Source organism: Callospermophilus lateralis, chromosome 18 (assembly GCF_048772815.1).
Source record: "Callospermophilus lateralis isolate mCalLat2 chromosome 18, mCalLat2.hap1, whole genome shotgun sequence".
Lineage (NCBI taxonomy): Eukaryota > Metazoa > Chordata > Mammalia > Rodentia > Sciuridae > Callospermophilus > Callospermophilus lateralis.
Window position 1 is genome coordinate 66,033,382 of NC_135322.1, and position 27,876 is coordinate 66,061,257.

General features: G+C 54.2%; 1 protein-coding gene across 2 annotated transcripts; it reads left to right on the forward strand.

Annotated features, from left to right (window-relative positions):
• Positions 1-313: 313 nt before the first annotated feature.
• Tcf25 (TCF25 ribosome quality control complex subunit) lies at positions 314-27,505 on the forward strand. 2 transcript variants are annotated; one of them, XM_076839599.1, is made up of 18 exons: positions 314-598; positions 8,767-8,928; positions 9,460-9,534; positions 10,236-10,354; positions 11,233-11,298; positions 14,042-14,124; positions 15,711-15,841; positions 16,305-16,404; positions 17,097-17,190; positions 18,219-18,311; positions 18,437-18,542; positions 19,827-19,986; positions 21,404-21,491; positions 23,691-23,849; positions 24,649-24,739; positions 25,343-25,422; positions 26,834-26,906; positions 27,245-27,505. In XM_076839599.1, exons 1-18 carry the CDS (start codon positions 407-409, stop codon positions 27,401-27,403), a joined length of 2,031 nt encoding a protein of 676 aa, XP_076695714.1. In that variant the 5' UTR covers positions 314-406; the 3' UTR covers positions 27,404-27,505. The 2 variants fall into 2 exon arrangements, with proteins under 2 accessions (XP_076695714.1, XP_076695715.1); XM_076839600.1 differs by lacking the exon at positions 27,245-27,505 and adding an exon at positions 27,092-27,237.
• The last annotated feature ends 371 nt before the right edge of the window (positions 27,506-27,876 follow it).

Sequence of the window (27,876 nt, forward strand, 5' to 3'; positions counted from 1 at the left end):
CAGTCGCCCACCTGCGCGCACCCCTTCCTCCCCGACCCGCCTACCAGGGCCTCCAGCCCTCTGGGTCTGGGTCTAGGCAACGGCTGCGGGTCGCTCTGAGCCTAGGCGCCCCAGGTCCCATGACAACACGTCATCTGTACCCAGCACACTCGAAAACCCAAAGCACTGTACTGCAGCCAGCCGGGGTCGGCCGCGCGGGGGCGCCCAACTCTCGCGAAAACTCGCCCGGAAGCGCCTGCACCTTCTTTGGTGCTAATGGTGACAGGGAAGAAGTTGCGGAGAGCCGCAGCGCGCAGGCGCGACACGCCAGCCTCGCGCCAGCGCGCCCTCAGTGCGCAGGCGCGCCGGCCGCTCTCTTTTCTGCTCTTCCTTCTCTTTCTCTCTAGACGTCAGGCCGTCGGGTCCTATGTCGCGCCGGGCCCTCCGGAGGCTGAGGGGGGAACAGCGCGGCCAGGAGCCCCTCGGGCCCGGCGCCCTGCAGTTTGTCCTCCGTGATGATGATGACGCAGAAGAAGAAGGACCAAAACGGGGTCCGGGAGGCCGGCGCCCCGGGGGCTCAGGGAAGGAGGGTGTCCAAGTCAACAACCGGTTCGAGCTGGTGAGGAGCGGGGCAACCTGTGGGAACTGGGGGCGGGGGGCGGAGCGTGACGTCATGGGAGGGCGGGGTGGGTGTAAAGTTGGGTCTGTACTGCGGTGAACTGGTGGGCGGGGTCTTGATGTCATGGGTGGGGCCGGGCCACGGGCAGCTCTGCAGCGGAGGGGGCGGGGACATGACGTAAGGGGCGGGACCGGGGCGAGCGGGGGCGGTGTCGGGGCGGGTAGGGTCGCAGAGGAGAAGGTGGGGCGGTGCCGATTGGGGGCGGGGCTAAGGGCCAAGTAGGCGGGGCGAGCTGTTAAGGGACCAGGTGACGATACTGAGCTGCATTGGGCAGGGCGGGGGCTTTGCTGAGAGTGTGTGGCTCTGACCTCCAGGGGTGGGACTAAAGGGGAAAGCTGGGGTGGGTTGACGAAATTGAGCTACAGCGGGGAGGGTGTGGCTTCTGTACGGTGGGAGGGGTTGTGGCGGGCAGGACGGGCTAATGGGGGTCGCAGTGAAGGGGGATGAGTGATGGGACTGCGCTGCTGCAGGGAGGGCTGCTGCGGGGACGGTGGTGTGTGATGTTAGAAGTGAGGCCGGGGTGAGCAGGGGCGGCGTCAGAAAGGAGGGGGGTCCCTTCACTGCAGAGGGGAGGGTGGGGCAGCGGCGTCCAGGGGCAGAGTGCCAGGGCAGAGAGCCAGGGCAGAGTGCGGCTGTTGACTGCGCTGCAGTGAAGGGGTGGGGCAGGGCTTCGTGATTCGGGTCTTCCTAGATTTCATAGTCTAGCATCTCCAAAACCTTTCAGTTTATTCATAACACCTCTGCCTAACCGGGAGGTTGCATCTTGCTCCTTCCTGCCTCCCTCACCTAGGTGTCCGCTACAGGGAGGTAAAGGAAAGTGAAATGCCCGCTGGTCCCACGATGTTTTCCCCTTAGCACTGGCCTCATCTGTAGTTTCTCGTTTGTATGGGTTATCTGATAGTGGTTTCTCTGATTTCCCCGAGCTGGCAGGTAGCATGACTGTTTTGCTCACCTTGGATCAGTCTCAGTTGCCCCTGAGTTTTTATCGAGTTGGCAAGTTAAAAGGCTATAATGTTAAAAGACATTGTGGACTATGGAAATTGTCCTTAGATAGTTTGGGGATTTGCTTTAAAAGTTATTGACCTTGCCACTTAAGAGCTGGTCTAACCCCATAGTCTGGTGGAGGTGGGACTGAAGTCCCTTCTTTGAATTCTCTGTCTGTACCCGACCTCTTCTGTCTCTCAGCCTGAAAGTAACTCTCCCCACTTTCTATTTCTTTCTATCTTTTTTATTATGGAAAATTTCAAACACAGAAACTACTATCTGCCTTGGACTTTCACTCCCTTCTCTCCAGGGATGATTTAAAAACATCCCAGACAGCACACCACTTGCCCTTAAACTTGCCAGTCGTGTTTCTGACAACTCTCAGGATGCACCACTTTTCATCCTGTCCCATTATTACCAGCTCAGGATCAGTTGTGAAGTCTGCCACTTCACAAACCTTTTGTCCTTATTCAAATGCCCTCCAGATTGTCTTTAAGAATAACTCCCAGGCGGAGGGCATTTACATGTTCTGGGTATCACTCATTTCTTCCTCACAGTCTGTTGATAGCAGCGGTGACATCTTCAATTTATACTGGGCCGTGGCTCAGTGCTGGATCCCTTTTGGAGGCAAGGGCTCCGTCCCTAGCACTGCAAAAGAAGAAAACAGAAAAAAAAAAAACAAAACCCACATACACATAATTAAATTTAGGCTTTTTAATTTGAACCTTGTGCTCTCTAAACCACAGAATGACATTGTCCCTGCTGGTGAAAATTGGTGGGTGAATAGAGAAATAGACGTGTTCAGGGTTATGGAAAAAAAGGAGATGATTGTATGTCTGAATGGGAAAAAATGATGCTTATGTGAACCCCTCCTTGAAATCACTCTGGTCCAAGAGATTGGCTTGGGGCTTTGTGATTGTGTAAGCCTTCTGCCTGTTGGGTGGGGTGTTTTGTTGGGTTGTTGTTTAGTTTTGACTTTTGTACTGGGGATTGAATCAGGGGCATTTTATTACTGAAGCAGGGTCTTGCTAAATTGCTGAACGTCTCACTGAATTGCTGAGGCTGGCTTCAAACTGGTGGTCCTCCTGCCTCAGCCTCTCCAGTTGCTGGGAGCTTGCATTTTGGTGCTGGGGATTGAGCCCAGGGCCTCATGTATGCTAAGTATCCTCTTCCACCAAACTGCACCCCCGGCCCCTGCTTTCTGAGGGTATTAGTATCACTGGCTTAGGTCTCCTTCCCAGTCTCTGGATTTGTGCATGAACTCTGTATCTGTATCCATGTGTCCAAATGCACCTGACCTTACAGACTAGGGCTTACCTGCTCCTCAGGCTTCCCTGTCTCTGTTGAAAACCCCATGCCAAGACCAGCCACCTGGAAGATGTCCCTGGTCTCTTGACATTTGTGCAAACCATTGGAAAGTCCTGCATGGCTCTAAGTGCACAGGGTCGTGACCCATTCTTCCCAGTCTCCACCTCTGCTTGTCCAGGCTGCCTAGACAGCTCTCCTCACTTGCTTTTCTAGCCTGCTCTGCTCAGCCACACTGCCCTCCCTTTGCTGCCCTCTATGCCTACAGTTCCCCACATTCAAGTACCAACACATGGCTGGATCTTTCCTCCCACAGAGGCAGAGTCTCTTCCCCGTCACACCCCCATACAGTCTGATATGGTCACAGTTGCCCTACAGTCCCATTCCCTCTATTCTGGTCCTTTTCCATCTCCTGGCAGTTACCTGCGAACATACTGTATACATTACTTGTTTGTTCTTTGTGTTTTGCATGGGTTGCTTCCTGGGGCTGAAGTGTCTGCTTCCTGAAAGGACTTTGTTGCTAGCTGTGTGTCCCCACCCCTCAGCAGGCATGCACAGAGCTCCTCCTGGAAGACCGAAGGCATGTCTTCCTCAGGGTGCAGGCTCCTGGGCTGTAGAGTCAGTGACTTCCATTCCAATGTGGGATCCACCTCTTCTGGATGTAGGCGCATTGATGAGATACTGATGAAAGCTTTGGGGGTGCTTTCCTTGGCCTTGTGGGATTGAGGTGAAGACATGCTGGGTCCTCGTGGGCACTCAGCAAGCACAGAAATGATGTGATGTTGAAATGGAGGAAGCAAGAGAGCTTTTCTAGAAGAAAAGCCTCCCATAGGCCTGGTCCCCACCTGCCGCCTATAGTGTGGACCTTGGTATCATGCCTGGCTCATGGGTGTTCCTTTGGCTTTGGTTAGAAATCACCTTTACTGTCTCAGTCAGGGGGTCCTAAAGACAGCTTACTGAAGTTAAGTCAGATGAAGTGCAGTCAGATGCACCCCAGGGGTATGTAGTGAGTCTTGACAGAGGTATGCACAGCATGAGTGCCACACCACATTCTGAGAGCTTGCCACCTGCAGCCTGTGCCCCATCCCTGCGTGTGTGTGAGTCCTGCCTGTGCCTGCATTTCCCACCCGCAGAGTCTTCCAGAATGTGCTCTTTCCTTCTGTCCTCGCTTGCTTAGCCTGTGCTTTTGAGCTTCATGCAGGCTGTGGGTTTTCGCGGTCAGCTCCTTCTTGCTGAGTAGCAGTGTATTGCAGGGTGTTCATCCGTGGTGTTGCAGGGGTCTGTCTCAGTTCTGGTTGGGGGCTGCTCTGCCTGGAGCTGCTGAGCTCTGAGGACAGGTGTTTTGTGGGTTTGGGTTTCATTTTGGCTGATGGGGCATCTACAGGGAGAAGTGCTGCATCGGGAGTGGATGCGTACACCTGGACCAGCAGGTGCTGAGCGCCCCGCCAGCGTTTCATCCCACCTGCCTATGGGCTGTGCCAGGCTGAAGGCGCTCCAGCCTCCAGGGAATGGGTGTTGGCAGCCTGTGCCCCCAGCCCTCAGCAGGGACAGTGCTCCTCACTGGCTGTTGGTTCACGTTTCAGTGAAGATGTTGCTGGGTGTCTTTCCATGTGCCTATTGTCCATTTGTTTGTCTTCTTTTTATTAATGTTTTTTAGTTGAAGGTGGACACAATATCTTTCTTTTGCTTTTATGTGGTGCTGAGGATCGGACCCAGGGCCTCGCATGTGCTAGGTGATCGCTCTACCGCTGAGTCACAACCCCAGCCCCTGTTTGTCTTCTTTTGTGAACCGTCTCTTCACATTTTGCTACCTGTGGTGGATTCCCAGGCTGCTCCGTGAACATGGAGCGCTGACCCCTGGGCAGACATGTGGCTGCTCATCTTGCTGCTGCCTATGGATTTCCAAAGAGGTTCTCTTCAGTCAGTTCAAGTGTTCTATGGGGTTTTGCCCTTATAACTCATAGGTGGAAATAATAGGAGTGTTTTCACATGCACAGGCCCTGGTTTGATCCCCAGCACCACGCGTATGTGCCTGTACACACAGCATTTGTCAGCGTTCTGTATGAGGAAGCAGAGGTGTGCACGACATGGAGCTGCTTCGTGACTGCACTGGCCTGACCTCATAACCGACCTAAGTGCTGTGGTGGGTAGGCTTGCCTACCGGGGGCATGTAACCTGACCAGTTGGCCCTCCATACCTGCAGCTCCCACCAACCGCAGGTCGAAATGCGTCTCAAACTCACAGCTGTGCTGCTTGTGTGTCATCGCTCCCTGAACAGCACAGTGTGCAGGCTACTGAGACAGGATTTGAGTTAGGTTAGGTATGTGGTGATGCAGAGGAGAGGCAGAACACACAGGTGTGCACAGGCTCTGTGCAAACACCACACATTCCATAGAGGGGACTGGAAACACTCCCCCACCCCCCTGCACACGCACAAATGCTAAGGGGTAACAGTGCAGTGCAGCCATTGAGCAATGATGTTCTGCAGCAGGACGTCTTAGTGTTTGGGACCAGTGGCTGCTTTGACATGCTGGTGGAAACCGGATACCTAAAAATCATGAGTTTACTTTATTGCATTGAAAAATTTTCCCTCAGTCCCTTTCAAAGAATTATGTGTGTATGTCTGTCTTGTTTTCGTGTACAGTATAGTTGCTGTTCCCTGATGGTAATTGAAATATGTTTAAATTGTGCTATTAAATAACAAAAAAAATTTTTTTTAAATGAATTTCAGTGTTCAGGCTGCTGCTGTTAGGCTGGAATAAAGACTTGAAATGCTGTGGTGGTTTTAAACTTGCCAACACTGTGTCATCTTTATTTTTGATAGTCATTTGATTTTTTTTTTCCTTTGGTACTGGGAATTGAACCCAAGGGTGCTTAACTACTAAGCCACATCCCCAGCCCTTTTTGAATTTTTTTCTAATAATTTTTTTTTAGTTATAGGTGGGCACAATATATTTATTTTATTATTATTTTATTTTTATGTGGTGCCGAGGATTGAACCCAGTGCCTCACGCATGTTAGATGAACGCTCCACCACTGAGCCACAACTGCAGCCCCAATTTTTTTTCTTTTGAGACAAGTTCTCACTAGGATGCTTACAGCTTTGATAAGTTGCTGAGGCTGGCTTTGAACCTGCGATCAGCCTCAGCCACTAGGATTATAGGCATGTACCATCACACCTGTGATAGTCATTTTATTTTATTATTATTTTTTTAATATTTATTTTTTAGTTTTTGGCGGACACAACATCTTTGTATGTGGTGCTGAGGATCCAACCCGAGCCGTGCGCATGCCAGGCGAGCGCGCTACCGCTTGAGCCACATCCCCAGCCCATTTTATTTATTTATTTTTTAAATTTATTTGGGGCTGGGGATGTGGCTCAAGCGGTAGCACGCTCGCCTGGCATGCGTGCGGCCCGGGTTCGATCCTCAGCACCACATACAAAAACAAAGATGTTGTGTCCACCGAAAACTAAAAAATAAATATTAAAAAAAAAAAGCATTAAAAAAATTTATTTGTCCTGAACTTCTCAGAAGATGATATACAGTCGAAAAATATATGAAAAAGTGTTCATCATCACTAGCAATTAGAGAAATACAAATCAAAACTACTTTAAGATTTCATCTCACTCCAGTGAGAATGGCATCTATTATGAATACAAACAACAAGTGTTGGTGAGGATGTGGGGAAAAGGGAACACTCATACACTGCTGGTGGGACTGCAAATTGGTGCAGCCAATAAGGAAAGCAGTATGGAGATTTCTTAGAAAATTGGGAATGGAACCACCATTTGACCCAGCTATCCCTCTCCTCATTCTATACCCAAAGGACTTAAAAACAGCATAATACAGGGATGCAACCACTCAATGTTTATAGCAGCACAATTCACAATAGCTAAACTGTGGAAACCACCTAGATGCCCTTCAACAGATGAATGGATAAAAAAAAATGTGGCATATATACACAATGGAATATTACTCAGCAATAAAAGAGAATAAAATCATGACATTGCAGGTAAATGGATAGAGTTAAAGAAGATAATGCTGAGTGAAGTTAGCCAATCCCCAAAAGCAAATGCTGAATGTTTTCTCTGACCTAAAGAGGCTGATTCATAGGTAGGGAAGGAGAGCGTGAGAGGAATAGACAGACTCTAGATAGGGCAGTGGGGTGGGAAGGGAGGGAGGAGAGGGGGCATGGGTTTAGAAATGATGGTGGGATGTTATGGACATTATTATCCAAAGTACACGTATGAAGACATGAATTGGTATGAATATACTTTTTATATAACCAGAGATACGAAAAATTGTGCTCTGTATGTGTAATAAGAATTGTAATGCATTTCGCTGTCATATAGAAATAAATTTTTAAAAAACTTATTCTAATTAGTTACACATGACAGTAGAATGCATTTTGACAGGGGCTGGGACTGTGGCTCAGTGGTAGAGCGCTTGCCTAGCATGCATGAGGCGCTGGTTTCCATCAGCACCACATAAAAATGAAATATTGTGTCCATCTAAAAACTAAAAAGTACATTTTTTTAAAAAAGAATGTATTTTGACACATCATACATAAACGGAGTATAACTTCTTGTTTTCTGGTTGTACATGATGTAGAGTTTCACCGTTCATGTAGTCATATGTGCACATAGGGTTATAATGTCCGATTCATTTTACTGTTCTTCCTACCTCCATCCCGCCTCCCTTCCTTTCACTCCCCTCTATCTAATCCAGAGCGCTTCTAGTCTTCCTCGCCACCCCACCCCCACTTGCTATGAATCAGCATTCACATATCAGAAAAAATATTCCACTTTGGTTTTTCAAGATTGGCTTATTTTGCTTAGCATCATGTTCTCCAGCTCTGTCCATTTATCAGCAATGCCATAATTTCATTCTTTTTTAAAGCTGATTAATATTTCATTGTGTGTGTGTGTGTGTGTGTGTGTGTGTGTGTGTGTATCAATCACATTTTCTTTGTCCTTTCATCTGTTGAAGGGCACCAAGGTTGGTTCCATAGTTTAGCTATTGTGAACTGAGTTGCTATGAACATTGATGTGGCTGTATCATTATAGAACTTAGTCCTTTGGGTATAAACTGAGGAATGGGATAACTGTGAAATGGTGGTACCACTCCAGATTTTCTGAGGAATCTCCATGCTGTTTTCCAGAGTGGTGACAACAGTTAGTCATTTGATGTTGATTGCGGCAAGAACAAAACTCCCTGCTGGGCATAGTGGTCATGCCTGTAACCCCAGTGACTCTAGAGGCTGGGACAGGAGAATTGCCTCATCAGACTTGAGGACAAAATCATTTTAACATGAACAATATTAGAAAATTATAATCCTGGGGCTGGGGATGTGGCTCAAGCGGTAGCACGCTCGCCTGGCATGCGTGCGGCCCGGGTTCGATCCTCAGCACCACATACAAAAACAAAGATGTTGTGTCCGCCAAAAACTAAAAAATAAATATTAAAAATTCTCTCTGTCTGTCTCTCTCTCTCTCTCTCACCTCTCTCTTAAAAAAAAAAAAGAAAAAGAAAGAAAATTATAATCCTTACAATACGCCCCCTTTTCTTTTAGTTTGAAGTATTGGAATTGAACTCAGGGGTGATCTACCAGTAAACTATACCCCCAGCCCTCTATTTTTCACTTTGTCACTGAGGTTGCTCAGGCTGGCCTCAAATTTGCCTTCCTCCTGACTCAGCCTCCCAAATAGAGTCTCTAGGGTGACAGGCATGGCAAGTTGTCTTCACGTCTGGCTCAGCTCTACTTTGCCACATACACTGTGACCCCTGTGCAGAAATGCCCTCGGCTTGTTTCTCCAGATAAATGTCGAGGATCTTGAGGAGGACCCGGTAGCGAACGGAGAGAAGTCTGATTGTGTGTTAACAGATGCTGCAGTGTCAGGGAACAAAGGAAGGGTTCAGCGTGGAAACCCAGAGACCAGGCGGGAAGGAAATGTGGCCAAGGCTGCACCTCCGGAGCAGGTATGGGGACCCCGTGGTAACAAGGAGGCTGGCATGTCAGGGAAGGGCTATGGCATCCTGCCACGTGCCACCTGTGTCGGCTTTTTCTTGGAGGTATAATTTTCTGAATCTGCTTTGGCTGATTCCGTGGGAACCCTGATAAAGTTTGTGCTAAAGTCCTGGAGATCATGGCAGCCCCAGGGGTACTGCATGCAGGTCCCTGCCCTGCCTGCTGCCCACTGTGGTCCAGGCAGCTCTGTGCCTTCTGGGAGCAGCCACTTCTGGTGAAGCGTCCCTGAGGAGCTTCTTGCTGCCCAGAGGAGCTGGCCCAGTCAGGGGCAGGTGGGCGCCCCAGGCAGCCTGGACCAGCTCTGCAGCAGGGCAGGGTGGGAGAGAGAGGCCACACTGACAGCAGGGGGTACGGGCAGGGTCCTGCTGCAGAAGGATGTGAGGGGCCGCAGGTGCTCCAAGTGGTGCTGGCTTGCTGCTTTGGTTCTCAGTTTTTAAGATTTTGCTTCTCTCTCCATTGATTAAAACATCTTATTTTATTAGTCTAATGCAAGTGGAAAACTCCGGAAGAAGAAAAAGAAGCAGAAAAATAAGAAAAACAGTACAGGAGAAGCCTCGGTATGCGACCAGACTTGACTGGCCCCTGCCCAATCCCTCCGTGCCCCTTGGGCCGTGTCCCTCACGGTGGTGCTGGGAGAAGACCATTTTATTTGATGTCTTCATTTTTTCCCATCAGGAGTATACCTATCTAAGAGGTCAAGGACAAAGAAGAGTCACCTACAGTTTTGCTTGTGATTTGCCCCTTTGTTCCTTGGTTGTCATGGCCTGTTCCTAGTCTCAGTGTCCCAGCTGCCCTCTGCAGGGAGTCCCTTCCCAGCCCTGCTCCCTGTTGCTGTTCACCAGCCTTCATCCCGCCAGTGCACGAGGGGTGCTGAGTGTGGAAGCCCACAGACCAGATCCCCCTCAGTCAGCACGTTTCCGTTCTTCCTTGATCCTGCTTGTCTCATTGTCCGTCCTGAAGAGAGGTGCTAGCTTTGTTGCTGTTCAGTTGGAGTCACAGGTCCCAGTTCCATTCACCTGAGGATGTGAGCTCACCTGTGAGACATGGAGTGTGGCTCTCTGGCCCCATGGTTCCCAGGGCCTTCTGGATTAGTGATTGTTCTGAGCTTCCTCCTATAATACATCTCCTCCTTCTGAATTAGACCATCTTTTAGAAAGTACATACCAAATAACTTTTCAAAATAACTCCTTGTTATTGGTTGTCACAGCACTTGGAGTGAAGCCAGAGTGGTGATTAACAGTTCCTTCTGGGCTTTTAGGAAAGTGGGATGGAGGATATCGACCGCATCTTGGAGAGGATTGAGGATGGCAGTGGGCTCAGCCGCCCGGGTCCCCCCCCACTGAGCTCCAGGAAGCATGTCCTGTATGTGGAGCACAGGTATGGCAATAGTTTTAAGAGTTCATTATTAAACTTTTAGGAAGTAGAAAAAAGGAGAAAGAAGTAAGGAAAAGACATCTGTGTTTCAAAGGACTTTTTTTTTGGTACTGAGGATTGAACCCAGGGGTGCTTTACCACTGAGCCACATCCCCAGCCCTTTTTATTTTTTTGAGGCAGGATCTCGCCAAGTTGCTTAGGGCCCCACTAATTTGCTGAGGCGGTCCTCAAATCTCTGATCTTCCTGAGTCGCTGGGATTCTACACGAGCATCACTGCACCTGGCCCCTTTTTATTTTTGATTTTGAGACCGGGTTTTGTTAGCCTGTTTAGGGCTTGCTGAATAGCTGAGACCAGCCTGTAACAAGGAGTCCTCCTGCCTTGGCCTCTGAGTAGACGCAGGTGTGGCACCATCACGCCCAGCTCAGGACTTCCAAACAGCTTGCCTTTGTATGTCTCATGAGGCGTTTTGAGCTGTGCCAGTGTAGTGTCACCCTTGGACGATCACCCATCTCTTGGTCTGGTGGGTGCTTAATGAAACTTGATCTTTGCCAGCTTTGACAAGCAAGCTGCCTGTGTTGTTGAGGCCCTCCACTCCGTGCTCCCTGTACGAAGCCTGGCAGATGAACACTGGACCCGCAGGGGAGACCTACCCCAGGTTCTCTCCTAGCAGTGACCTACTGCATCCCTTGGGTGCCCCATGGGGCCAGTAGTGTCAGGTTCTATTGCAGGTGGCAGATTTAAAGAAAGCAGGCCTAGAAATCACCTTTCAAGCCAAAAATCATTGTTCTTTGGCTGGACTCTTACATAGCTTTCTGCAATTTCGAGTCATTGTAGGAAAGCCTGACTTGATTTTTCTTCCTCACATTTCCCACATTCTAGACACTTGAATCCAGACACAGAACTGAAAAGGTATTTTGGTGCTCGAGCGGTCTTGGGGGAGCAAAGGTAAGGCCCACAGTAGCTGCATTCTCAAGCTGTTTTTACCTGTTTTCATTTCTATGGGTGGGGGAGCCATTGAAAACCCTGGGGGAGAGTACTGAAAGCCACACTGGACAGGTGGAGCCCTTCCAGGGCCTGGGCGGGTCACTGAGATGCCAGGAGGCCAGGCTGTTTCACACCTTCTCAACTGTGCACCCCATATTTTTAAAAAGGTCCTACAAGCTGTTAAACTTTGAATCCTGAAATTTTAGCCAGATCCATTTTGTTTCTCCACCAGCAGGAAAAATGACAAAAAGTTTGGGTTCTGAGATCGGTTTTATGTCACCTAACTCGTTCCTGGCTAGTCAGCTTCTGCAGTGGCAGCTGATGGTGAGCAGGCAGTGGAGTGTCCCTGGGCTTTTCCAGGGGAAGTCAGGGCCCATCCTGGGACTTTCTGTAGGAGGTGGGAGTTCCACTCTCCATCTCCGTACCGAAACATCCGGAAGCTTGTGTCTTTTTAAGTATGGGTTTTCTGATTATAGAGCTAAATACTTTTTGTTAAAGCTCTGAAGCAGTATAGAAATGTCCCCTCTTATTCCGTTCACCTGTGGCGCAGGTGCCCAGGCCTTTCTGCACGCCTCTTGAGGAAGCTCTGCTGGCTTTGGCGTGTTGGGGTCCCAGTGTCTTCTGTGCCTGATGCACAGGGTTCTTTGTTAGGCCAAGGATAGGCGTGTCCACACCTTGGCTGCAGCCCCCTGCATTCATGCAGCCCTCTGAGAAGTGGCCCACTGTGGGTTTCCTCGAGTAACTGCGCCTTGCCCAGCTGCCCTCCCAGGAACGGTACAGCCGAGGCCCACCTGCACTCGGTCGTCCTCAGCTACATCCACAACCACACAGTGCATTGAAACTGCGTGAGGTGTGCACGTGGCGCCCTTGTCTGACTGGTGTCTGATGGGTCATGAGTGGGCCAAGGATTGTTTTCAGACTTCGTTTGTTCCCACTTTCCTTGTGTTTAACAGTTTTTGCCTTGTATTTTTGTTTTTAAGTGTTTGAGGACTCATGGGTTTCTGACTTCTATGTGTTTTGGGTTATTTGTGAAAAGCACTTACACAAACCACTACCTGCGCTGCTCAGGCCGAGTTCTGCCGCTCAGCCCAGCTCTCTCTGCCTGCCCCTGTGTTACATTTTTGCATCATCTTATTTCTGTAAATTATAGTTATTATCAGTCATTAGTTAATAATTACATTTGTTTTTTAGTTTTTGTGGTGCTAGGGAGTGAACCCACAGCCACACACCTCTGAGCCACACACCTCTGAGCTGCCCCCTGCACATATTTCAGTTTTATGTATCTATTTTTGAGGTGAGGCCCTCTGTGCCTCCCAGGCTGGTCGCACACTCATGAGAGTGCATGGGCCTCCCCCTCAGCCTCCCAGGCAGCCAGGACCACGGGTCTGTAACCAGGTCAGCTCACTTACTACCTTTATAGTAGCACACTTTTTTGTTGTTTGTTTCTTCAAAAATCTAAGTCCTACTGAAGTATGTGCAGTGAAAAGCTGTGGTTCCCTCCTTCTTGGTCCCCTGCCCCTTGTCCTGTTTTCAGAGAACAGACCTTGGCTCCTTTCCGTTCCTTCCTCCTGGTGATCATTCAGGTTCCATATAGCTGTGCACTGGTCTCTGGGGGAATCTGACTTCCTGCGGAGACAGATGGGGTCTGCTCCCCCCAGCGTCTGTGCTGTCTCCACACCCCATGTGTCGCGCCCCTCGGGTGCTCCTCCTGACCCTCCCTCCAGCACCCGTCAGGGCTGCCTCCTCCCCTAGACTTCTGGCTGGCAGCCCACCTCAGACAGACCTGGCGGAGCCCCGGATGCTGTGGACTCCAGGACCTGGTGGTTTCCTTTCCACTGCTTGCTGCGTGTGCAGAGTTGTGCCATGTTGTGCCTCTCAGACTCTGGCCATGCTTTTCTTTTTGTGTATTTGTTCTTCTCACACAGTTTTCATGTCTCTTTTTGAGAAAAGGAAGATGCTGTTCTGTCCTGCTCCAGGTAGTCCAGCTCCTTATACCTTGTTCTGTTTTAGTGAAATAGGGCACTGCTGAAAAGCATAGAGGTTGGTCTACACACACCCCATCACTCAGCTCAGGGCCAGCCCTTCCAGGCCTGGCTAAGATGCCACCTGGCAAGGGAGTCAGACCCCCAACAGCAGCTAAGAACTCTTGCCCAAAGGGGGCCGGTACCCTCAACTTGTCGCTCACACGAGTCGCAGGGAGCTGGGCGCCTGAGGACCCTCAACACTCTGCTCTCGGTCTTCTCCCTTGCAGAAATATGCCAACTTCCTCCTCAGTTTTCCTTCTCAAAGATTGGAGTCATATTGCTGGGGTCTGGGTCAGAGGTCCACTTCCCTAATTGGCTTCTGGCCACGGCCAGGCATTCCTCCTGTGCAGCCTGTCCCACAGGAACCAGCTTGTTTGCTCAGGGAATTTCAGTGGCCCTGAGCTCCTGCTCTGCACCATGTTCTAGGGTTTCACTTTTGTTTCCTTTTTGTCCCTCTTGCCTTCGTGCTGGACTGTTGGCCTCCCTGTTCCCCTGGACCTGATGGTAGCTTCTTGCACAGGTCGCAGCTGGGGTCCCCTCTTCACGCAGCAGTGCTTTGCTCTTCCTCCCTTTGTGCCCCCTGCCCACCGCTCTGCCTCCAGGGAGAGCTGGAGGGATTGGGCAGCTAGCCTGGCCTCTGGCCCGTGGAGGTAAAGTTGTGCCTGTCTCCTCCTCCCCAGGCCGCGACAGAGGCAGCGTGTATACCCCAAGTGCACGTGGCTGACGACCCCCAAGAGCACCTGGCCGCGGTACAGCAAGCCAGGTGAGTCTGTCACTCCTGCAGCAGGGGGCTGGCACGCTGGCCTCAGTGCCTTCCGGGTGGGCCTTGCAGCACCATGTGCAGCTGCGTGTGAGGTGTGGTGTTCCTGAGGGCGCAGCAGCCTGTGTGTCCCCAGCTGGCCTGGCCTGTGCAGAAGCTCTCAGCTTCCTTGCTGTCTGCCTCGTCCTCTGGGTGCCATGCTACAGGAAGCAGCTGAACAGAGGCTTGCGTTTTTAAGTGTCTTTTTGTGTGTGTGCTGGGACTGAGCCCGAGCCCTCCAAGCCACACATGCCAGGCTGGGCTCTGCTGCTGAGCTGCATCCTCAGCCCGTGAGTTTGTTTTCACATTATGATAATTTGAGGGCTGGGGTTGTAGCTCAGTGGTAGAGCGCTTGCCTAGCATGTATGAGGCCTTGGGTTCGATTCCTAACACCACATGAAACTAAATAAACAAAATAAAGGTATTGTATCCATCTACAACTAAAAATATTTTAAAAAATCAATAATGTATGATAATTTTACGTTTATTGCAAACTGTCAAGTATATATAATTTAAAGAAAACAGCCATGCAGAAGGTGCAGGGTAGGAAGTGAATGCCCTCTCTGGGCATCGGCTGCACAGAGTAGAGAAGCATCCAGACAGCCCTCTGCAGGTTGATGGGGCACATACTGTAGAAGAGGTCATGAGTGTGTGGAGGACATGTGTGGAGGATGGTAACCAACGCACCTCACCTGCTGTGCCTGTGGGGGTGGGGATTCTAGAAGAATCCCCTTGGACTCCCAGTGAGGATCGCCTGGGAGTTCGGGTCCTGTGCTTGTAGGATCAACCCTGATGCCTCTCATGTATCTTCTGTTCCCACCAGGCCTCTTGCCCTTCTAGCAAAGGAACCCGAACATGGTAGAGATAGGGGCTCATTGTCTCAATCTGCAGGACTTGGACCTTGGGCCGGGCTCTCAGGAGGGAGTAGCTAAGGGGAAGCCAATGAGAACCATTGACCATTTAGCGGTTGTCTTAGCAGACTGAGTTTCAGGTTAACCAGAGGAAATTGTCCCTCCACACAGTCACACAAAAGGAGCAGAACCATGTCTGGTCAGGGGTTACCCGTGGCCGAGGCCTCTGACCTGGCACTGTGCCCACTGCAGGCCTCCTGCCCCAGCACTTCACGGCCACCCTGGCTCCTGGTCCCAACCAAACGTGATTTGGCAACCAGATGGACCTACATGCGCCCATCCCTGAGGCTTGTTGTCCTGGCCATTTCAGCTCCATCCTTTCCCGGAGCTGGATCTGAATTCTATAGAGAAGCGAGTCTTTGTGGAAAGCAGACGGAGGCCAGCTCCTGGGACAGCCCAAGCAAGCAGTGGGAAGCAGGCCCCAGGTGTTCCGAGAGAATACTCGGACATCAGCCTCTGGCCCAGAGGCAGCCCAGCCCCAGGCCTGGGTGACCTGTGTGAGACCCCTCAGATCGAGTTGGTTGGTATCACAGAGTCCTTTCTGAGAACAGCACAAGGGAGCCTTGGGGCTACTGTGCTCTGTAGAGGCGCCGTGTCCTGGCCTCCAGCACAGCCTCTCTGTGCACTCTCACCTGCCAGGTCTGTCTATGCGGCTGTTGGAATCGAAAAAAGGCCTTTCCTTCTTTGCGTTTGAACACAGTGAGGAGTACCAGCAGGCACAGCACAAGTTCCTGGTGGCCGTGGAGTCCATGGAGCCAAACAACATTGTGGTGCGTGGGCCCTGCAGCTGCCAGTGGGTGGAGGGCGAGTGCCCGGGCAGCTGCTCCCTGGCAGTGGGGCCCCCGGGCTCGAGGGGCACTGTGGAGACTTGGCACTCAGGTGCTCTCCCGCTGGGAGCTGCGTGGAGTGGCACTTCCCAGGTGCTGCCTCTGTCTTGGGCCTCACTGGGGAGGTAGGGGGAGCATGTAGATCCTGCTGGCCCCACGTCCCCCACGTAGCGGGGGCGGGAACCTGCTTGCTTTCAGTCCTCTGTCCTGAGACCTGGGAGCCAAGACAGCCCCACTGGGCAGGCAGGGTCCCCAGTTCCCACCTGGAGCCAGGTCCAGTGCACACCTGGAGTCCAAAGGGAATTTCGTCTGTCTCCTGGTGTGCACAGGTCCTGGTGGACTGCAGGGGTGTCCTGTGGGTCCCTGCCTGTGACCTTCCTCCAGAGCTGCCCTTCTTTTCTGGTAGGTTCTGCTCCAAACAAGCCCCTACCATGTGGACTCACTCCTGCAGCTCAGTGATGCCTGCCGCTTTCAAGAGGATCAGGAGATGGCTCGAGACCTCATAGGTGAGACCCAGTAGGCAGTGCAGCCTGCCTGTTCTCGCCACTAGAGCAGATACAGGTGGCAGGACGTTGTCGTGTAGCACTTTGTGAAAGGTGTGTCATGCCTGGGTTTAGTGTGTCCCAGAACTGCAGTCCATCCAGGGCATGTTCATCTTCCAGGAAAACAGCCTGCCATCTACTATCCTCCCCCAGGCCCCAGAACCCTGGACTTCTGGTCAGACTCTCTGTGGCCCGACCTGTGTGGGGAGCCATTCAGTGGAAGCACTGTGCATGGTCTCTGCCCATGGTTGTGTGCCCCATGCGTGGTGTGACCCAGGTTTGCGTGTGCTCTTGGCTGGATAGTACTCCCCCTTTGGACAGACGTGGTTGGCGAATCCGGCATTAGTGGTGGTTCTGGTTGCTCTTCCGTGTGTGCGCGCGCTGCTGTGGGTGTCTGGGCCCTGTTTGTATCACCTGGGGACTGGGCGTGAACAGGACGTGCGGCAGTTGTGCCCCATGGTGTCGAGGGCGTTTCTCACTCAGGCTCACAAGTTCTGTGGCTGCAGTTCATGCTGTGGCACCAGGGAAACCTAGGAGGTCCCATTGCAGGGTTCCGATTCTGTGACCCCTTCTTTCCAGTGCTTCCCTTGTTTGGGGTCTTGGGAGTTGCAGGTGCCTACTGTGGCTGACTCCTGCCTCTGTGTTGCTGCCCACAGAGCGAGCGCTGTACAGCATGGAGTGTGCCTTCCACCCCCTGTTCAGTCTCACCAGTGGGACATGTCGGCTGGACTACCGCAGACCCGAGAACAGGTGAGCCGCCTCTCCTGAGGGCAGCCCTCCCTGTGGGCCTGGGACACTTCTGCAGGCCTCACAGGCCTGTGTCTTGATTCTTAAATCAGTGATGCTTAAGTCAGATTCAGCCCGACAGAGCAGACCTGGGTCTATGCTCTGCTTTATGACATTTCTGTCCTGACCACCTCTGGCATCAGCCCCGAGGCAAGCCTGCATGACCGCAGCAGTCTCCCTACTGTCCTGGGTGTATTCTTGCTGCTCTGGGCAGCACTGCTTGGCTGTGGCATGGCCCCCACCTTATGGCCACCGTGCCCTGTCTCAGTGCGCTGCACCGTGCACTCTGTCTAGACTTTCTCCACTGCTTTCCTCTTCTAGTAAACTCTCAGTTCTAAAAATAAGTCCACAGGATGACTAAAGTCACACAGCTTTATGTACCCAACAGTAGCGCCATTGAAATCTGAGGGCAAATTAAGATCATAATTATAACAGTTTTTAGCTCATTTCCCTTGAATAACAAGTAGCAAACCAAAAGCAAGATAATGATTTCAAAAAGCTTGGTTTTCAGGGAGCTGGGGCTATAGCTCAGTGGCAGAGCTCTTGCCTAGCACATGAGAAGCACTGGTTTGATCTTCAGCAGCACCACATAAAAATAAATAAAATAAAAAATATTCTGTCCATCTACAACAACAACAAAATTTTTTTCAACCCTTTTTTTTTAATATTTATTTTTTAGGTGTAGATGGACACAACACAATGCCTTTTTTTTTAATGTGGTGCTGAGGATTGAACCTGGGTCCTGCCTGTGCTAGGCGAGCGCTCTACCGCTGAGCCACAATCCCAACTCCAACAACAAAAATTTTTAAATAACTTTCAGTACGTTGGTGTGTGTTCAGCTCTTCAGGCACACACAAAACTTCTCCCCAGACACAAAAGGCATTCGCAGACTCTGTATGAGGACCTGGACGCTGGCGTGGAGCCAGGTGGCCCTCAGAGGCTGCTCTGCTATTTGCTGCCACTTGAACTCACAAAGACCTTTTTGGATGTAGGAGCTTCTACCTGGCCCTCTACAAGCAGATGAGCTTCCTGGAGAAGCGTGGCTGCCCGCGCACCGCACTGGAGTTCTGCAAGCTCATCCTGAGGTGAGTGTCCACCAGGGATCCACTCCTGCCAGTCCTCACCACAGGGGCTTCTGGGCTGCAGAGACCCTGGGCCCTGACATTTTTCTTGCTCTCTTTGCTCTTCCCTCACTGTGCTGCCTGCGAAGCCTTGAGCCAGACGAGGACCCGCTGTGCATGCTGCTGCTTGTCGACCACCTGGCCTTGCGGGCCCGGAACTATGAGTACTTGATCCGCCTCTTCCAGGAGTGGGAGGTAGGTGTGCGCTTGCAGTGTGACTAGTAGCCATGGCGAGGCCGTGAAGCAAAGCCAGGTGGGTTCCAGGGTCCTCCTGCCCTTTAGTCTCCCTCATCTCTGCTGCTGAGCAGGATCAGGTCTTCACAGAGGGAAGCAGCCTTGCATCAGAACCCAGGATGAGCACACAGCTGCACCGAGTGTGCGTAGAGATGGTGCTTAGTAATGGACAGTCAGGCAGACCACAGAGCTGGGCATGCTAGGCACAGAAAGGCACAGCCACTCAGTGAGGGAGGTTGTGATGCAGGGCTGACAGGGACCCTAGGTCCTGAGTGTGGGGACGACAGTCTGGGTAGTCACGATTGGTCACATGTTCCAGGTCAGAGTCGCACATAAACGCCACCTGCCATCCTGGGGCCCCAGACCCAGGAGAGTGGGGTTTGTCTTGGGCTCCACTGAGTGCCAGAGAGCATGCACTGTCTTGCTACAGGTGGAGTGTGCACGCAAGTCGAAGCAGCAGTGCAGGTGTGTTGAGTCAGGCTCCACGTGTGAAGATCAGTCTCACCTCTCGCTTTAGTGTAGCCGCTGCAAACTGAGTGGGACAAACAGCTGAACAGAGCCTGTCCAGGGGGGCTCAGGCCTAGGAGGGGATGACGGGGAGGAACCTGTGCTTGTTCTACTTTTCCGCTTGAACCTTTCACAGTACAAATTTTTCATGAATAAAGAAAAACATTTTTCATAAAAAATAAGTAATGAAAAACAGGTAATCATTTAAAATCACATAACCTTTTATACAGTTGGCCAAGAAGTCTCACTTCCAGGGATCTAGTTTACAGAGATTCCAGGAGCTCATGAGAATGGCTGTAAGAAACCCCCGGGGTCCCAGAACCAGCCACAGAGGAATGTTTGTGGTGGTTTGTAAGGTGACAGAACTCTGTGGAGACGAGCATTCCCTGTTAATGGAAAAGCATGGAGTGAATCATGTCTGTTACGTCGCAACAGAGAAAGGCAGGGAAATGCTTGAAGAGGGTAGTGGCCCCTCTAGGTGGGGCAGCCGTAGCTTGGCTGCCTTCACTCTGGACCCTGCTGTGTGGCGAGAGGGAGTCCCTCCTGTCCCCCACAGTGCTGAGCCTGAGGGGCTCAACAGGGCTCTTTCCCACTGACGTTGCCTTCTGCACATTGAAGACCCCCAGGTGGAGCAAGTCCTCCATCCAGGTGTGGGGGCGGCCCACTTTGTCAGCTCACTGTGGTGCACCTGTCCTCACAGAGGGCAGGCCCCTCACCTGGCCTCTTGCTCCCTTGTAGGCTCATCGGAACCTGTCGCAGCTCCCAAATTTTGCCTTCTCGGTTCCCTTGGCATACTTCCTGTTGAGTCAGCAGACAGACCTCCCCCAGCATGAGCTCAGCTCTGCCAGAGAGAAGGCCTCCCTCCTGATCCAGCAGGCACTCACCATGTTCCCTGGAGGTAGGTGCCACGCTGGCCTGTGCAGTGGTTCTTCCTGAGGGTGGAGACCTGGTCCCAGCCCTGCCTTGTGCTTAAAGAAAGATGTGTTCTCCAGCCAGCCTAAAAACTGCTCATGTTGCAGTTAGCTGAGTATCCACCTCAGCGGGCCAACTGCCTGCCAGCCAGGTGGGAGGGGGCCATGGGGAGAGGGACAAACTGTGTGTCCACCTACTTTGCTGTTAGTTGCAGGGCAGGAGAGAGATACAGGGTATGCACATTGGCGTTTGGTGTTAGGGAGAGAAACAGCAGCAGAGGGTTGAGCGGGGCCTGGACCTGATCCAGAGGCAGTGTGTGGTACGGCCCTGCATTTCCAGGGTGCCCCCCACACACTAGGCCTCCGTCTGCACCCAGGGCAGGCCCAGGGGCTGCTGCCTACTCAGGCGGCGGGTGGCGAACCTTCTCCACAAGCACGCAGGAAGTGACCCTCTAGAGGAGGCCGTCCTTGCGCTTGTGGGTAGGAGTGTTTGTGACAGAGGTGTGCACACACTTGGTGACTGCCCCTCTGAGGGGAAGTCCCAGAGTCAGCACTGCTTTGTTGGCTCTGGGGTTCCCAGGGCCCTGACGAAGCCATGGAGAGGCCCCAGCACTGGGTGGACTCCAGCACAGGTAGACCCACCTGCAGTGTCCAGAGCTCCCTGTCGGGAGCAGAGCCAGCTCACCAACTCAGGGCTCAGCCCATCATCCTAGCAGCCACCTCTGTCCCCCTCGGGTTCGATGCAACTGGGAGCCCTCGGTAGGCCAGCCGAGGTGGGGGACGCGGGGCCACGGGGCCCACGTTGTATAACAGAGCTGCCATGGCTATCTCACAGGAGAGACCCTACTGCGGCTTGTCCCTGGGAGGCAGTTGGTAGGCCGGCTTTCCCAGCAGCTGCCTCTGGCAGGGTCTCGGCCTGTGGGCAGTTAGGGAAGCGCTGCCTACTCAGCCGGAGAGTACTACGTGTGGACAGTACTAGAGCTGGAGAGGCCCTGACCCAGAGGACTGGACACCCAGAGCCCGTGACCATGTGTTGGCCACCTTCCTTACCCTGGGGCCCTGTGGGGTCACCTCCTCCAGGGCACTGGCCGACCCCACTCCCACCAGTCCGTCCTAGGGTCTGTTGCTCATGCTTGAAGGGTGCTGGGCAAGTCTCCCTGAGATGTGGAAGGGCACTTGGACAAGGGTCTGCCTCCAGGGAGCAGAGGTACCTGCTCATCCTTTGTGGACCCCCATCCTCAGCCACTCCCCCTGCAGCAGCTCGGAACGCTGGTCAGACTCAAGGACCCGGGGCCTTCCAGCCTCTGTTACGTCACGACTCCAGTCGTGTCTGGGATCAGGGCCCACAGTGCCCGGGTCCTTGTCCTGGGCCACTGGGCACCTGAGCCTTTGCTTCCCCTGCAGTCCTCATGCCCTTACTCGAGTACTGCAGTGTGCGGCCCGATGCCACCGTCTCCAGTCACCGCTTCTTTGGACCAGATGCTGAGATAAGGTAGAGCCTTGGTGCCCTGCGGGGATGACTCCTGGTGGGCATCCTCGTTGCCTGCTGGGGCCCTCACTTACCCTCAGGGCAGTGGAGGGGTGGCAGGGTCGGGGTGTGTGTGTGGCCCTCTCTCCTGGAAACCTGCTTCAGCCTGGTGGCAATCTCGGAGACAGGAAGCCCCTGGGATGTTGGTTACTGTCCCCTCAGGAAGGCCTGGAGTCTGTGTCCACATATGGGTCACCTAAGTCTGAGGAGAAACACTGGTGGGTCAAGTAAATGGCCTCTGGCCTAAGACATGAGGTTCACGAGATGCCTTTTGAGAGGAGTGGGCAGCAAGACTTAAGGTCAGACAGCATGACCCACAGGCACTGGCTGTGGGCAGAGGGGCTCTCGTTGCTGGTATGTTCCACGTTCTGCATTGGCACATATCACCTTTTTCATATTTCTCATAAAAAATAGAGAGCATCAGCCAGGTGTCGTGGCACAGCCTATGATCCCAGCAACTCTGGAGGCTGAGGAGGGGGATCCAGCCTCAACAACTCAGCGAGACCCTGTCTCAAAAACTAAAGGGGGCTGGAGTTGTGGTTCAGTGGTGGAGCACTTGCCCTGAGCTTGTGAGGCGCTGGGTCTGCCCTCAGCACCACATAAATGATAAATAGAATAGAGATGTCGTGTCCATTCAGAACTAAATATATATGAGATACGAAAAATAAAAAGGCTGGGGATGTGGCTTAGTGGTAGAGTACCCCTGGGTTCCATCCCCAGTACCAGAAATAAAAAGAAAACATAAATGAAAGAAAAACATGTTATGGGGGTCCACACCAGAATCCCCGTCCCCTAGACAGCCTTGGTCCTCTGCACTTGCTCTCTGCAGACACACATGTACACTGAGCAACTCAGTCAGCTGAGGAGCCCAGACCTGTGTGCCCTCCCTTCAGGAGGTGGACTGTCCCTCAGTAGCTGAGAGACAGCCTCTTTTTGCTCCAGAAGGTCCTGCTGGGGGATCTGCTCACAGGCCTTGCTCCCACAGGCAGCTCCCTATCCCTGACCCAGGCCTTGTTCCCACAGCCAGCTCCCTATCCCTGACCCAGGCCTTGTTCCCACAGCCAGCTCCCCATCCCTGACCCTGGCCTTGCTCCACCCAGCTCCCCATCCCTGACCCAGGCCTTGCTCCCATAGCCAGCCCCCTGCCCTGACCCAGGCCTTGCTCCACCCAGCCCCCCATCCCTGACCCTGGCCTTGCTCCACCCAGCCCCCCATCCCTGACCCTGGCCTTGCTCCACCCAGCCCCCCATCCCTGACCCTGGCCTTGCTCCACCCAGCTCCCCATCCCTGACCCAGGCCTTGCTCCCATAGCCAGCCCCCCATCCCTGACCCTGGCCTTGCTCCACCCAGCCCCCCATCCCTGACCCTGGCCTTGCTCCACCCAGCCCCCCATCCCTGACCCAGGCCTTGCTCCACCCAGCCCCCCATCCCTGACCCTGGCCTTGCTCCACCCAGCCCCCCATCCCTGACCCTGGCCTTGCTCCACCCAGCCCCCCATCCCTGACCCTGGCCTTGCTCCACCCAGCTCCCCATCCCTGACCCTGGCCTTGCTCCACCCAGCCCCCCATCCCTGACCTTGGCCTTGCTCCACCCAGCCCCCCATCCCTGACCCTGGCCTTGCTCCACCCAGCCCCCCATCCCTGACCCTGGCCTTGCTCCACCCAGCCCCCCATCCCTGACCCTGGCCTTGCTCCACCCAGCCCCCCATCCCTGACCCTGGCCTTGCTCCACCCAGCTCCCCATCCCTGACCCTGGCCTTGCTCCACCCAGCTCCCCATCCCTGACCCAGGCCTTGCTCCCATAGCCAGCCCCCTGCCCTGACCCAGGCCTTGCTCCACCCAGCCCCCCATCCCTGACCCTGGCCTTGCTCCACCCAGCCCCCCATCCCTGACCCTGGCCTTGCTCCACCCAGCTCCCCATCCCTGACCCAGGCCTTGCTCCCATAGCCAGCCCCCCATCCCTGACCCTGGCCTTGCTCCACCCAGCCCCCCATCCCTGACCCTGGCCTTGCTCCCATAGCCAGCCCCCTGCCCTGACCCTGGCCTTGCTCCACCCAGCCCCCCATCCCTGACCCTGGCCTTGCTCCCATAGCCAGCCCCCTGCCCTGACCCTGGCCTTGCTCCACCCAGCCCCCCATCCCTGACCCTGGCCTTGCTCCCACAGCCAGCCCCCTGCCCTGACCCAGCTGGTGAGTCTGTACCTCGGAAGGTCGCACTTCCTCTGGAAAGAGCCTGCCACCATGAGCTGGCTGGAGGAAAATGTCCGTGAGGTTCTTCAGGCAGTGGACGCTGGGGACCCCACTGTGGAGGCATGTGAGAACAGGTGAGACACTGGGTAATCGTGCACGGCAGCCCCTCCTGCCCTCTCTGGGCACCCTCTGATGGTAGATGCTGTGGGCCAGAGTGGCTTCATGTCTGCTGCCGCTGGCGTAGCCCTGCTCTCCTGTGGGTGAGCACATGGACCCCAAGGCTGCTGCCACTGTCCAGGTGGGATTGTAGGTGTGGCATGGGTCTGCCCATGTTCTGTCCTGCTTACTGCTGTGCGCCTGGTTCTCACATCTGCTGTAGCAGGTGCCAGGCTCACACCTGCTGGCAGAGATAGCAGCAAGCAGCAGCCCTGGCCCACTCCCACCCACGGTCTGGCCTTTGGCCCTGTCAGCACTGTGGTCTGGGGACTGCTGTGGCCAAGCTGGCCACAGTGAGGACTCTGTGGTCTGTGCAGAGTCTCCCCTAGCTGCCCAGAGGAAGTCCCTCTGCTGTGGAAGTAAAATTGAAGAAATAATGGGAGAGTGGGGGCCCTGCACCCTGGCCCTCACAGCCAGTGTTCACTGTGCACTTGTCTGATCTCCACCCTGGAGGGGACGTTTCAATGGGCAGGAGCACGTTCTGCTCCCTGTGCAGCTTCTCCACCCCGCTGTGTCCAGCAGGGGCAGGCCCCTTGCAGCAGCTGTAGTGACACTCGGGTCCTTCAGAGACTCACTCAGCACACCATGGACTGACTGCCTGGCCGTCTGGGGGTGAAGCTGGAGATCCTTGGGAGATGGAGACCTGCCAGGGAGGAAGGGCTTGGCAGTTTGCAGGGTGGGCACTGGTTAATCTGCTGCTGTTTGCCCTGGCCTCAGGCGGAAGATGCTCTACCAGCGTGCACCCAGAAACATCCATCGCCACGTGATCCTCTCGGAGATCAGGGAGGCTGTTGCTGCGCTTCCCCCGGTAAGGAGGAGGGCCTGATGGTGGCTGTGTGACCGTTCCCCTCCTGCTCCTGGTAGCCCACAGGCAGGGGGGCGGGTGAGGCCAAAGGTGGCATGAGTACCTTCCCTCGGCCTACTGGGGTGCTGGTCAGTTCAGGCCCCACGTGCCTTGCTGGTGGCCAGGCCTGCATGCAACACTGCTGAGAGCAGGCTGCTGTGGGGGGTGGGTAGGAGGAGGCAGATCAGGGCGTCCAGGACAGGGGTCCCTGGGCCCTCGACACCCTGATTCACCTCAGCTGCTCTGCTGACCCTCAGGACGGCACTGCAACCTCTTCTGGCCAGGAGGGCTTGTTCTGATGAGTAGTGACAGCGTGGTGCTGGCGGAGAGGGTAGAGAGGCCGGGCAGGGCTGTGCCGGCTTTGGGTGACTCGTGGTTCAGCCTGTGCTGTGTGGCTTGGGCACCACAGTGAGTTTGATCATGGCGTGCGTGGGCACTTCCTGTGTGCCTGACCTTTCCCACCATGCCCCTGCCCAGGGGCAGAAGGCCAAGCCTATTCCCCTTCTCTGTTGAGTGACCTGCCCCAGAAGGCTCTAGCATCACTGTTTCTTTCTCCCCTTTCTAAAGGATGTGACCACACAGTCTGTGATGGGGTTTGACCCTCTGCCTCCCCTGGACACCATCTACTCCTACGTCAGACCAGAGAGGTAATGCCCTCACCCCCACTGTGCTTGTGCAGACCCGGTCAGTGCCTCGGGCGCCCCGGGGCTCGATGCCCACCGAAGGCAGCCCAGAAAGCCAGCGGCCAGGCACAGGGAAGAGGAGCAGCAGCGACACTCAGGACACACTGCCCTTGCTCATACCCACCAACTCTGAGCGTGTCTTTCCAGGTTCTGTAGCAGGTACTAGAAATGCAGTGGGAAGCAGAGTAGGCAGCCACTGCTGTGGTCAGCTGCCGTGGCAGGAACAGATGTGACTTGTAGAACCTAGAGATAAGGGTAAGGTCTGAAGCGCACCGAGAGATACCCAGAGCTGCAGGAAGGCGGCAAGAAGGCCCGTGAGGCTGGGCTAGGAGAGTGGGTTGGTGGGACAGGAAGTGACAAAGAAACACATCAGAGCCCGTCTCCAGGCTGCCCCCGGAGTGTGGGCAGCTTTCAGAGCCAACAGGAGCCCTTTCACCTTGACTTCTGGTGTTATGGCCACACCTGTAACCCCAGCGACTCCGGGCTGAGGCCAGGAGGATCACAAGTTCAAGGCCAACAGCTTAGCAAGACCCTTTCTCAAAATCAAAAGGGCCAGGGATTAGCTCAGTGGCAGAGCACTGGCCTAGTATGTGTGACCTGGGTTCCATCCTGGCAGGGGAAGAACGTGCTGAGGAGCTGCTTGTCTGGGGTAAGGCCTCCTGGGCTGGCGGCCCTCCCTTTTAAGGCAGGCTGCCTTCCAGCCCCACCTTTCCCACCAGCTTTGTAGAAGTTACAGCGGGACTGTGTGTCACAGTGAAGCCCAGGTGTCAAGCTCCCCAGTGGCTCAGGAGGAGGTCGTTGGTCAGCAGGAGCAGAGGCACCTTGCTCTGCTCTCTGCCCACATGGGCTTTCTCCTCCTCGGAGCATGGGTGTGCCCTGGTACCCAGCAGACAGTGGCCGTGGCGTCCCCTGCCTGTGGCTCTGTTCTCTGCTGGCCTGGTGCTGAAGGAGGTGTGCACCTGCGGCCCTTTTCTGTTTTGTGGTGCTGGAGATTGAACCTGGGTGCTCTGCCCCTGAGCTAAGGCCCCAGCACTTTTTTAAATGTTGGCGCCATCTTGCTGATTTGCCCAGGTTGGCTTTGAGCTCAGGATCCTCCTACCTCAGCTTCCCAAGTTGCTGGCACAGGCACGGCCACCACGCCCAGTGAGACTGCGGTTCTTCTTGGAAATAAGGCCTGTGCCATGGCAGAGGACAGCCTGGCTGTGGTCATTTCACAGACTAGGCTCCTTGAAGAGCCACACCCTGGGCCCCTTCCTTTCCTTCCCAGTTGTCCTTGGGTGTCCATGGCCCCACCCCAAGCCGGACCCTGACCTGCCGGGAGGAGTCAAGGGGAGTCTAGCTTTGATTTATGACTTCTCTTGACTTCCTGTTTCAGGTTAAGTCCTGTCAGCCATGGAAACACGGTTGCCCTCTTCTTCCGGTCACTGTTGCCAAATTACACTGTGGAGGTAGGTTGGGCACGTCTCAGCTTCTGTGCTGAGTGGTTCAAGCCAGTCCGCCTGCATGCAGATGTCCAGCGTCAGCACCATGCTGGGCAGTGCAGGAGCGGGGCCGACAGCTCCTGGGAGCCGCAGGGCTGCTCGGCCCCCTGCCTCGCACTGGCCTGGGTAGACATGTGCCTTTGATTTTTCAGAGCTTCATGTCCTCGACAGGGACCTGAGGAGGGTCCAGGCCCCGTGCTGGGGTGCAGGCCGCCCCGGGCTTGATGACGCACCTCCCTGCTTGGGCCCCAGGTCCCCAGTCCCAGCACAGAGAGGCCCTGCTCAGACATGTCTCGCTGCTGCAGGGGGAGAGGCCAGAGGAAGGAGTGCCTGGGGGTCTGAACCACAACCAAGGCTTGAACCGGTTGATGCTGGCCGTTCGAGACATGATGGCCAACTTCCACTTCAATGACCTGGAGGCGCCGCGGGAGGACAACCCCGAGGGGGAGGGGGATTGGGACTGAGCCACTTAGGCTGCTGCGCCCAGCGCTGTGCAATTATGTTCCTGATTCTGTTCTGGTCTGGATTGACCAGTCCCCTGAAGTAGAAGTGCTGAATGTACCGTCCGCCGTGTCTTCTGTTCCCTGCAAACATGGATGGGTTTCTTCCCAGCTGCGGGGGCTCCTCCTCCAACACTCAACTCCACCTCAGCACTCGGGAGTCCAGAGCCAGCCCTGGCCCACGTGCGGCCCACACCGGAATCTGGACACAGGGCTCCAGGGGGATCCCTGGTGGTGTGGGATCTCCAGGCTTGTATTGAGAAGAGATGTCTGCGTGGCTGGCCTTTAGGCCACAGCCCAGTTCTTTTCGAGCAGTTGGGGATAATGTTGGGGGGGGTCCCTCAGTTGGACACTGCACCAAACTTGCGAGTTTTGAACTTTCTGAGCACACATTCTACCTTGGAGCTACAGCCCCAGCCCGGTACTGTGTTAGGAAA

What these genes read in the sequence shown, in the direction of transcription:
- Tcf25 (XM_076839599.1), top strand. Translation starts at nt 407, where the DNA reads ATGTCGCGCCGGGCCCTCCGGAGGCTGAGGGGGGAACAGCGCGGCCAG. An exon ending in GATGGCTCGAGACCTCATAG is followed by an intron (nt 16,405 to 17,096) that starts GTGAGACCCAGT and finishes TGCTGCCCACAG; the next exon opens with AGCGAGCGCTGTACAGCATG. An exon ending in GCCTCTTCCAGGAGTGGGAG is followed by an intron (nt 18,543 to 19,826) that starts GTAGGTGTGCGC and finishes GCTCCCTTGTAG; the next exon opens with GCTCATCGGAACCTGTCGCA.